The sequence below is a fragment of the Aricia agestis genome, chromosome 14 (genome assembly GCF_905147365.1).
Source record: "Aricia agestis chromosome 14, ilAriAges1.1, whole genome shotgun sequence".
Taxonomy (NCBI): Eukaryota; Metazoa; Arthropoda; class Insecta; order Lepidoptera; family Lycaenidae; genus Aricia; species Aricia agestis.
The window spans coordinates 7,980,925-7,993,296 of NC_056419.1; the positions used below are offsets into that span (position 1 = coordinate 7,980,925).

Consider the following 12,372-nt stretch of genomic DNA (forward strand, 5'->3'; position numbering starts at 1 on the left):
TTTAGCCGGAGTTTTACCCGTTGACCTTGAGATACCTACAGCGTCGTGCGACAATGTACTATCATAACAGAAATATTACGAATCCCTAATTTTTAGACGCTCGCGATAAAATGAAAATCACAAGATTGTTTGAACCTTTAGAGGATTCGGTACCTACGTAGTCTAATCTCCGAATGGCAGATGCCATGGGCCAAATCCACTAAAGGGAGACATCTTTACAACTTTTTCCCTAATATTCGTGAATGGCCAAACGGAAGTACAAACATTGGATAGATATTGATCACAGCGTAATGCGTATCTCAATTCCTGACCGGTCATGGAAATTTTAAAGTCAAACTTTACGGATTTGAATTGGTTGCATCACCTATGTGCGAGTGCTCGACCGAAGGAAGTATGTTTGAAGAATCCACCCATAATGTTCTTTGGGAGTGTGGTCTTTGGCAAGAGGAACGAACTACAATGCTGAACAACCTAAATTGTAAATCTGGAGTCGCTTACTACACTGATCTCGTGGACGTTTTTTTTAATGTAATTTCAATAATAGCAAAAAAGTAAGAAGCCGATTAGTCGACTATTCGCCGACTACAAAAATGGCCGACTAGTCGGCGACTAGTCGGCACATCTCTAAAAATTATACATATAATAATTTCTTTAACCAGGGTAACATTGTCTATTTTAAAATTGATTTTCGAGGGTCTTCGGCAAATCGATTTATGATGTAATAATTCTGTGAAAGATGTACTTAATAAATCTGTCACAGAAGATGTAGAAGTACTTTCATAGAAAACTTATAAAAGGTATGAACCTTTTATAAGTTTTCTATGAAAGTACTATACTGTACTCGGTGAAACATGGCGGTAGCGGTTATTGACTCCCTGTCAAAAACTTGTCATTTTCTATATAAACCGCGATTGACAATGAAGTGTCAGATGTTGTCAATCGCGGCTTTGTATAGAAAATGACAAGTTTTTGACAGGGAGTCAATGACCGCTACCGCCATGTTTCGCCGAGTACAGTATAGATAAGATACTTAGTAGAAACGCGGACGTCAACATGATCCAGGGCCGCCCCTTTTTGGCAAACCTTTTTGGACATTCACCATTAGGAGTTGGTAGATCTCAAGTTTTACTAGAAAATCTTAGAATTTTCTGCAGTTCGAGCTTTTACAGTAACATAATCTAATTATATTATATTATCTTTGAATGCCCGATGCCGGTTGATTCTAACTGAGAACTCAGTTAAACCAAAAATAGTTTACTGGACTAGTTTAGTTTCTCCGTTAGGTACAAAATATTGTAATCGAAGTAAACGTTCTACTTAAACTTACAAATAAAACATAGAAACAAAAGACAAACAACCCTAACTGACTAACATTAACAATTCCATTAAAACTGCTGCATTGCCATTTCAGAAGATATTTTGGTCTGTACAAGAATAGTCCTTACGCACTGGGCATGAAGGAAGAAAGCTTCAGGTAAAATAACTATGAAAGTTAGCGCAGCAGCACTAAATTATGACTACAGTCGAGGTTGAAGCCCAAAAAAACAGCGCAGTGCATAGCAAATACATATTTTGCTTGCTGTTGCTATTTCTATATCGAAGTTTTTGTATTTGCTAGTATTTTTACATGACCCCCGGCCTCCACAAGAGCGATTAATAATATTATTTTAGCGATTAATATTATCCCTACAAACAATATGGCAAAAAGTTATCGAACAAAATGGCACCTATTACTTATATACAGTAATAATATCAATAATAAGTAATAATAAACAAAAATAAGTAATAATACTTTAGGGTGTGTACGTGTTCCTTGTAGAGAGTTCACTGTGACAGTAGCAGCTCTGAAAGACGAAAATTTTTTTTCACTTTTGTATGGGCATTGGGCCCGAGCGTCACTTTTGGTCTTTCAGCAAGAGCAAGATCGAGCCTGGTGGCCCGTGGGTAAACCAGTGTGGAATACTGACGTAGTAGGTATTAGGTATGGATATCCATCTGATGTAATAGGAAACTATAAGAATTATCCCTAACGCTGGGGCGACACTAACGAGAAAATCCATTAATTATTGCGATAATGCTATAACATGTTATATGTAGAATTATCGCAATAATTAATGGCATATACCTAGGCTACGACCTAGGACAGTGATAGTGCTTAGTGTTTTGGACATAGCTGGGCATTAACTCGTTAATCCGTTAATCGTTAATTAACGAAGTTAACATTTTGATTAACGGATTAACTTTTAAGTTACATTTTAAAAATATTAACGGACACGTTAACTTCCGTTAATATGCATAAGTCCGTTAATCGTTAATCCAATGCCTATTCATCGCAGGGCACCGCGGCGCCGCGGCACGGCAGTAGTGAGTGAAACAAAAACAATACTAGATACATTTTCAGGCGCGTGTGAGTGAGAAGAGATTTGTTTCGTTTTATCATTTCATTACTCAGCACCGGTGCTTATAGAGAGAGTAATTTGTTTATCCATACTAATATTATAAATGCGAAAGTATCTCTGTCTGTCTGTCTGTCTGTCTGTCTGTCTTGCTTTCACGCCAAAACTACTGAACCGATTGCAATGAAATTTTGTACACAGTTATTCTAGAGTCTGAGAAAGGACATAGGCTACATTTTGATGTGGGAAAATATCTTATTTCCATGAAAATATCGATGAAAATGAATTCGCATTGCGCGTGGCCAGCGCTCATCCCGGGGGTCCTGGGTTCGAGTCCCGCAGGCGGAACAAAAAGTTTTCAATTTTCCTGGGTCTTGGATGTGTATTAAAATAAAATTTCAAAAATCTTAAACATATTTTATGTATAATATTATAAAAAATCCAGAAATATATCGATGCAATTTCTAATACGAACATTTTAGTTCTAATACGATTCAACAGATGGCGCTTTATTTTTTACTTTATTGTAACATAGAACTAATCATACTTATTAGTTAGTATGTTTTTGTTTATAGTTTTTAATACGTTAGAATATTATGTTTAATAATTTAATCACTTGGTATAATAATAATCAATCTATCTTATCTTATAGAACTCCTACTGCATTTCTAATCAATACTATCCATATATCCATATATCCATATATAATATTATAAATGCGAAAGTATCTCTGTCTGTCTGTCTGTCTGTCTGTCTGTCTTGCTTTCACGCCAAAACTACTGAACCGATTGCAATGAAATTTTGTACACAGTTATTCTAGAGTCTGAGAAAGGACATAGGCTACATTTTGATGTGGGAAAATATCTTATTTCCATGAAAATATCGATGAAAATGAATTCGCATTGCGCGTGGCCAGCGCTCATCCCGGGGTCCTGGGTTCGAGTCCCGCAGGCGGAACAAAAAGTTTTCAATGTTCCTGGGTCTTGGATGTGTATTAAAATAAAATTTCAAAAATCTTAAACATATTTTATGTATAATATTATAAAAAATTCAGAAATATATCGATGCAATTTCTAATATGAACATTTTAGTTCTAATACGATTCAACAGATGGCGTTTTAATTTTTACTTTATTGTAACATAGAACTAATCATACTTATTAGTTAGTATGTTTTTGTTTATAGTTTTTAATACGTTAGAATATTATCTATACTAATATTATAAATGCGAAAGTATCTCTGTCTGTCTGTCTGTCTCGCTTTCACGCCAAAACTACTGAACCGATTGTAATGAAATGTTGTACACAGATAGTCTAAAGCCTGAGAAAGGACATAGGCTACTTTTAACTGGAAAAGGGGGTTGTAAGGGGGTGAAAATGCGTAAATTTGGTCAAATTAAGTTAGTTCCAAAAACTTAAAATAGATGGCACCAAGAGTCCCCTAGATCGCGCTATTGCTTGCTCATGCGTATTTCTATAAGAGGTGGTACCATGTCAAACTAGGCTTTTCGATTCTTTCGATTGTTTTACACGTCTTTAACTAAGAACTCACCTACCAACTTAGATTAGATATCAAATTCAAAAACAACAGCACCAAAACTACTCAACCGATTGTAATGAAATGTTGTACACAGATAGTCTAAAGCCTGAGAAAGGACATAGGCTACTTCTTACTGGAAAAAGGGGTTGTAAGGGGGTGTTTATGCGTAAATTTGTTCAAATTAAGTTAGTTCCAAAAACTGGAATAGATGGCGCCAAGAGTCGCCTAGATCGCGCTATCGCTTGCTCATATGTATTCCTATAAGAGGTAGTACCATGTTGAGTTAATATTTTCGATTCTTTCGATTGTTATACATGTTATTAAATAACTCACGTACCAACATAGAAATCAGAAACAACTGTCTACCAATAATAAATACTAAGGCCCGATTCGACCAAACTTGAAGTTACACGAGTATAACTATCATGAGAATAATTTTACTCCTTTAATTTACTCTAGGGTATTATCGTTTGCATTTTACCAAGTTACTCAAAGAGTATGAAATAAAATGTCAATTATAGTTCACAATGACACCGACCGTGACAGGTGAACCCTGTTATTCTCAGTTCTCAGCAACTATTCTCAGTTTAATATTTACTCCACCAAAATAGCCCGTTTAATTATTTACTCCCGTTACCTCATTCTTGGATTAGAAGTTGGAAAAACGCAAAACCAGCTTACTCTTAGATTAGGAGACAGTTATACTCGAGTAAAATTTTACTCCAGTTTGGTCGAATCCGCCCTAAATAGTTTAATGGCCTATGGGTATTGGCTATTGGGCAAAGCTAAAGTTGTGTAATGCATTATGCAGCTAAGTTGTGTAAAGCTAAATAAGCTTTAAAAGGTATAAAAAAGTTTAATTAAAAAAAAAAACATATTATGTGCACACTACACGGCTGTTTTAGGTATTTTGATTGAAGGGGTACCAGGGTTTTAAAAAGCTTTTGACACCAATTTTATTGACACCGCGCGCTATAAACTGAAGTCCACGCGGACGAAGTCGCGGGCAACAGCTAGTTGTTATTATAAATCATTTGCATGTTGATAAAGAAGAGTACAGTATAGTTTAGTTAGGTAGAATATTATAATAATTATAGAAGTATTTTGTTTTGTCCCTAACATTTTAACTTTCAAAACCTTAAACCAACAGGTTTTGTATGTACACTAACGCAATGATATAAGTTACAACAAGGCCATATTACATATTAACGGATTAACGATTAACTTTAACTTGCGTTAATTCGTCCGAAATGTAACGCTTTAACGTTTAACGAAGGTAACATTTTTTTTAACGGATTAATGATTAACGAAGTTAACTATTTGATTAACGGTGCCCAGCTATGGTTTTGGACCCAGTGCTTTGTGTTAGACCTATTGCTAGTGAATAAAGTCTTCAAGAGAGTCAGCATGTCTTTCTCTCTAAATCCTTCTAACCCTAGCACATAACATTACACACGGTGCTGCTCGCCAGTTCTGTTATGCTGGAACTTGGCTTGACACGCTACCGCGTGTCTAGATAACCTCTAATCATTTTCTCTTTCTTTTATGTCTGTAACTACGATGATGCAATACGTTAAAAACATTACAATAGAAACGCCGGCTGCTGCTTTATACATTATATGAAGTTGTTTAAACAGCTATTTTACGAGAACTTGTATGAATAGTGTTGTTCGTGGACTATATTATTTTTCGTTATTCTATAGTTTAAGTATTTTTTTTTTAATGAAATAAGGGGGCAAACGAGCAAACGGGCCACCTGATGGAAAGCAACTTCCGTCGCCCATGGACACTCGCAGCACCAGTAGAGCTGCAAGTGCGTTGCCGGCCTTTTAAGAGGGAATAGGGTAATAGAGGAGGGTAGGGAAGGGAAGGGAAGGGAATAGTTGAGGGTAGGGAAGGGAATAGGGTAGGGGTTAGGGGATTGGGCCTCCGGTAAACTCACTCAGTCGGCTAAACACAGCGCAAGCGCTGTTTCACGCCGGTTTTCTGTGAGAACGTGGTATTTATCCGGTCGAGCCGGCCCATTCGTGCCGAAGCATGGCTCTCCCACGCATAAAATTATAAACACCATCAATCATCATACTCGTAATATTATTATTACTAACTAAAAGCCGAGCTTTGTGAGGGCTCGCGTCATCACACCTTGACTGACTGATGATAATTGATAACACATTTATCTACATAATGTACATATAAAAAACCTTGCCTGACTGATGATAACACATAAATAAAAATTACTACGTTAAAGCACAAATCAATTGGCGTGATAGTTGTTCCGTAACCACAAAATATACAGATTGGGAGATATACTAGGACTCGTTTTGCTCGCCCAGCGGGGCTAAAATGGTCACATTTAGCAATTCCTCTCAATCAATTCAGCAAATGAATTCTCAAAACTGTCAAACTGACAAATGTCAAATCAGTACAAAAATACAGAAATGAATTGCAAGCAGAGTTGCATTTTGCGATTTTAGAAAAATGAATCATATTATGATTCATATCATGATACTTCAAAGCGACCATTTTAGCCCCGCTGATTATTCTGACAACTTATTCGTTGATAATAAAAAACAAAAAACCTGTGAATGGTGTAGTGTCTACTAATATATTATATTCTGTGGAAGTGTCGAAGTAAAGTAAAAAAAAAACGTTAAGGTCGTTAATTAGAGAGAATGGCTTGATCATTATAATTAATAGAATAATACTTTTTAATAATTTAATTAAAATAACGTTTATTAATAAATCATACCGTATTAAACTTTGTGAAACACAAAAAACCAAGCGTGGCAGTCGGAAGACTGGCTCCAATCTTGAGGCTCGACTCCATTTCGTATTTGTTTAATGTTTGTTTTAAGTTTTTAGCAGGGCGAGCGAAGCGAGACATGGTAAATCCCATAAGTGGTAACACATCTACATAAAAAAAATCTTTACTGACTGATGATAATTGATAGCATACTTAATTATTAACACGTAAATAAAAATTACTATGATAAAGCACAAATCAATAGGCGTGATAGTTTTTCTGTAAAGTGTAAGTACCACAAAATGTAAATGTTGTGGGACTTACCATCAGTCAGTTAATGAGTGTCGACGCGAGCTCTCACAAAGCTCGGCTTTTAGCTAGTAAATTAAATAATTTAATTTTAAAACAGAGAACAATAGCCAACAATGATGAATTATTATTATTGTTCAGAAAATAATGTGAAGATTTATCGATAAATTAAGATACAACACTAGCAACTTTAGTGTGACAACATTTGACAACTGTCAATTATCAGAAAAGGCGGCGCGGCGAATCCACCAATAAAATTTTGTTCGAAATTTAAACGAAATATAAATAGCCGAAAATATAATTTTCGTATTCATTTAAATTCAAGATTTATCGTTTAGGTACCTTGCACTTGCATTTGATAAAACAATAAGGTGAGTTGAGTGTTTTACCTATAATATGTATATTTATTTGAAATAAAAATATGTTTACGTATTTCAAATACCTACTCATATCGTTTTAAATTTAATAAAATGTGAGTCTTTGAACCACAACCTAAAAATTTTAGACATTAAAATTTTATACTTACTTATACTTTTTTAATTAAAGCTCGTACAATCATTGTTTAATTTTAGTGTACCAAAGTAATTTAAAAATTCTTAACTAAGTACTTACTTACTTATTAAATTAATTTTTAAGGTTAATTAATTTTCTAACGATTTTATCATCGGATTTTATACTTTAAAAATCAGTGCAACATCTTTCATCATTAATATTTTAGTAGTATTCACTGATAGAATTTTATAACTTACATTGTTACAACTTAGTCTTAAGTTTGAAAGTGTAAAAAAGTAAAAAAGGCATAATATAGTATTCACCTATATTCATAATAAAAATATATATATTTCCAGGTGAACCATGTGTGGTATTTGGGCACTTTTCGGCATCAATGGAGATGCAAATACTGCATGTTTTGATTGTTTCTTCAAAATTAAACACCGAGGACCAGATGCCTGGAGAATTGAGAGAGATGCCAGAGAACCAATGGCAACTTTGGGATTCCACAGGCTGACAATCGTTGATACTTTACATGGTATGCAGCCGATGAAAATACACCAGTATCCTCGGGTAACACTTATCTGTAACGGTGAAATATACAACTGTAAGCGCTTACGTGAACAATATAACTTCTGTTATGAAACCAGATGTGACGTAGAAGCCGTTATTCACTGTTACAAACACTTTAGCATAGCTGAAGCGGTAAAAAAACTAGATGGAGTGTTTGCTTTCTGCTTGGTTGACGGGGAAGCTAAAAAAATATATCTCGCTAGGGATCCCTATGGAGTGAGGCCCCTGTTTAAGCTTCAAGATGCAGAAAATGGTGTTCTGGGGATTTGTTCTGAAGCTAAAGGCCTGGTGGGTGTAAAACCGAAGTTGGGCCCGAATGCCACCCTGGCCCAATTTCCACCTGGCCATATTGAAGTATGGGATATTCTAGAAAGTGGTAAGGTAAAACTTAACCGAACAGAACAATACTTCAAACCAGGATACCCACCCAGTTTCAAACCCTTTGTGTCTGAAGATGAATTAAAAGATCTAGATGTGTACCAAAAAACTGCCTATTTGCTGGAAGCAGCCTGCAAAAAGAGATTGATGTCTGATAGAAGAATTGGTTGTCTTTTGAGTGGCGGATTAGACTCATCATTAGTGACTGCCTTAGTTGTTAAATTGGCTAAGCAACAGCAAATTTCTTACAAGATACAAACCTTTGCTATTGGTATGGGAGACTCTCCAGATTTGGCTGCAGCTAGAATAGTCGCCGACCATCTCGGAACAGAACATCACGAGATTAAATTTGACGAAAATGATGTTAAGGCTGCCTTAGACGATGTAATCTATCATTTGGAATCGTTTGATATCACAACAATAAGAGCAAGTTTGCCCATGTACCTCCTCTCTAAGTACATAAAGGAAAAGACTGATACAACTGTAATATTCAGTGGAGAAGGGGCAGATGAGTTAGCTCAGGGCTACATTTACTTCAGAGATGCTCCATCTGAAGCTGCAGGACACGAGGAGAGTATACGCTTGCTCTCAGACATATATTTGTATGATGGACTGAGAGCTGACAGAACAACCAGTGCCCAGAGCTTAGAACCTCGAGTGCCTTTCTTGGACATTCAATTCACCAACCACTACCTCAATGTAGACGCAAAATTAAAAACCCCCCAAAATGGTGTGGAAAAACACTTATTAAGGCAAAGTTTCGCAAACAGCGGGCTACTACCAGACTCTATATTATGGAGACACAAAGAAGCATTCAGTGATGGTGTGGCGTCAGTGAAAAAGTCGCTATTTACTACAATCGACGAGATCATCAGAGAAAGATTCTCCAAACATGATGAGGAGTACCCTGGAACACAACCAACCACCGTGGAATCAAAGTACTATCGCCATGTGTTTGAAAAGTCTTTTCCTGGACAATATAATTTCACGCCATACTATTGGATGCCAAAATGGGTCCAAGTGTCAGATCCATCTGCAAGATTTATTAAACACTATGCTGCAAAAGAAAAATTGAACTATATTCAAGAATACAAAATATAATATTTTTAAATCATTTTGAAAAATGGTCCATAACTCTTATTTAACCTTGAGATTATTATACAAAAAATTAGGTATTCATTAATTAATATTAAAATTTGTTTAAATTATCATTTCATTTATAAATCAGTTTTGGACCAGCATGAAAATTTTAAAATTATAATTATAAAAACCGGCACAATATTATGTAAATTAAGTAAGTACTTCATTAATATTTTTTAAATTATTAAGAGATCGCATTTATAATATTAGTACTTATAGATTTCCAACAACGTCAGGCGATAATAACCTATTCTTAGCCAAGAAGTTTTACAAGTTGAAAGTTGAAGAATGTTTTACAAGTTTTTATATTACTATTTTTGATCTGAAACAAAAAAATCTTAATATTTTGTCTTAGCTTAAGTAGGTACCCGTTAATTTTGTTATTTATATTACGTCTTTTAAAGGCCACTTTATTTGTCACTGCTTTATGTGATATTCTAATTGCCACTAAAATTATGTTATGTTTAATAGCCTAGCTATAAAATTTTACAGTTAAGTTTAAACATGTGTACTTATTATTTTTATTTTTCAATACTTACTTATTTAAATATTTTTGATCTGAAACAAACAAACCAAATTATTTTGATCTTTTTATAAGTATTTTTATCTTATCCTAAACTTAAATTATAACTTAATTTTGTTATACAGGGTGTAACAAAAATAAGTGATAATACTTTAGGGTGTATACGTGTTCCTTGTAGAGAGTTCACTGTGAAAGTAGCAGCGCTGAAAGACCAAATTTTTTTTTCACTTTTGTATGGGGAAACTCGTGACGCTCGGGCCATTTCGTCTTTCAGAGCTGCTACTTTAACAGTGAACTCTCTACAAGGAACACGTACACACCCTAAAGTATTATCACTTATTTTTGTTACACACTGTATATAAGTAATTAAATCATTTTTATATCCTAGCAACTAGCTATTAAAAATTCTAGTTACAGTTACTAGTAAAATAAACACAATATGTAAGTAAGTAGGTATATTAATATTTTTATTTTGCAATAAAATTTTGTCTTTCTGAATATTCTGTATAATTTTGTTCTTTGATAATGATTTGGACATGATAATACGTAATCTTTTATAATATACTTAATATCATAGACGCCATCCATAAAAAGGTGCCGCCATCTCTATCAGCATAGAGCAGCATAGAGGAATTATACATATACAGGGCGGAGGGCCGCGCCGCCCTGTATATAATTCCTCTATACACATTTTCCGTTTGATAGATCGTACATAAAATATCTTCTAAAAGTATGTGCCAGGAATGTAAAACAAGTAGTTTTACATTCCTGATATAATATTTACACCTTAACACCGCCCTTATGAACGAAGTGTGCGGCGCACACAGACGCCAAGACAATATAGGGGCGCCCGCGCCGGAGCGCAGCATTACCAATTAGTAAAATAAAATAAAAACTTTTAAAAGGCAGAAGAGCTAATTAGCAAGAACCCAAGTACCTACAAGTAATACCTCTCCTCTAACAACTTATTCCTTCTAACTCTATTCCGCGTGCGAGCTCAGAGGAATTTGGGCTGATGAGTGATAACATAACTTGTATAAGCTTGTATAATTATAATAAATCCACGGAGTTCTAGCGCAGAGTACAGCGTTGCAGTTTGCTTCCTATTAAAAGTTTTAAGTTTAGAGTAGCAATTATTATGATACCACTGTAATTTGTGTCAAACTATGTTATTTCCTATTTATAAAGTTAAGTATGTGAATCCGGAACGCGTCGTTTAATAAATAAACAATAATTTATAATTTAAACACAACACCAAAACCAATCGGCATTGAACTGGTATGTTAATTTGAACAAGTGTTTTTATTCAATCTTTTTAAAATGTTTCTTGATTTAAGATTTAAATACTAATGTGACGCTTTAGGTGCCTATAATAGTAATCGAGCTTTAGATTCAAATTACCAATCAAGTATAGATTAGTATGGTTTTTTAAAGACGCGTCTGCCAGCGCGGTTGGTACCTGTAAGCGTCACGGTCAACGAGCTTTGAGTGCCAATAGATCGTTACATAGTAAAATAAACCGCGCGGATGGCCCGCTAGGACCGGGTTTCCGCCGCGCTTTTCTCAATGGCAGGTATTAGGGGGGTATTACATTATCATTTATATATTATGATCATTTCTATGATCATATATAGGATCCAATATATATGATCATTTGATCATATCTGCATATTACTTAATCATATTTCATTGATCCTATTTTACGTCATATGTGGTTTCAATAGCCAATAGAGAGCGCTAACGCTGACAGGTATTGACGTTAGGGTTACTAGATCTCAGAGAATTCGATTTGTCAAAAGACATCGTCATTTTTAATATGGCTTGTTTTTTGTTATTTCAGCAAGATTATCCAAGTATATAATTAGAAAAATAATTACATTACATTATTTGAAACAAAATAACGAAAAAGAAATTAAAAACTCTTTTTTATATTAAATAACTGGCAACACCTATTTCTATGACCGTATTGGATCCAATGAATAAGGAAACAGAAGTCAATGATTGGATCCAATCTCTCAGCAAATGTCAAAAATCTATGATCAAGGAAGAAATGAATCATATGTCTATTTTACATTATGCAATATCATTGACTCAATGATCTCGGATCCAATATATATGATAATCTAATATCCCCCTTAAATCAATATTATCATGATTCTAGTATCACGCGATTCACAAGTGTACTGTGGTCTGTGATACTGCGATTCGGCCTATTACACCATCAATATTATGCGTCACTGTAAAACCAGCCTTAGTCGTTACACGTTACATAGTAAAATA

At 34.8% G+C, this 12,372-nt stretch overlaps 1 protein-coding gene across 2 annotated transcripts; it reads left to right on the forward strand.

Moving 5' to 3' along the window:
- The first annotated feature begins 7,217 nt into the window (after positions 1 to 7,217).
- On the forward strand, positions 7,218 to 9,595 carry LOC121733562 (asparagine synthetase [glutamine-hydrolyzing]). 2 transcript variants are annotated; one of them, XM_042123848.1, is made up of 2 exons: positions 7,218 to 7,357; positions 7,835 to 9,595. In XM_042123848.1, exon 2 carries the CDS (start codon positions 7,842 to 7,844, stop codon positions 9,528 to 9,530), a length of 1,689 nt encoding a protein of 562 aa, XP_041979782.1. In that variant the 5' UTR covers positions 7,218 to 7,357; positions 7,835 to 7,841; the 3' UTR covers positions 9,531 to 9,595. The 2 variants fall into 2 exon arrangements, with proteins under 2 accessions (XP_041979782.1, XP_041979784.1); XM_042123850.1 differs by having other exon boundaries at positions 7,218 to 7,354; positions 7,833 to 9,595.
- Positions 9,596 to 12,372: the final 2,777 nt, after the last annotated feature.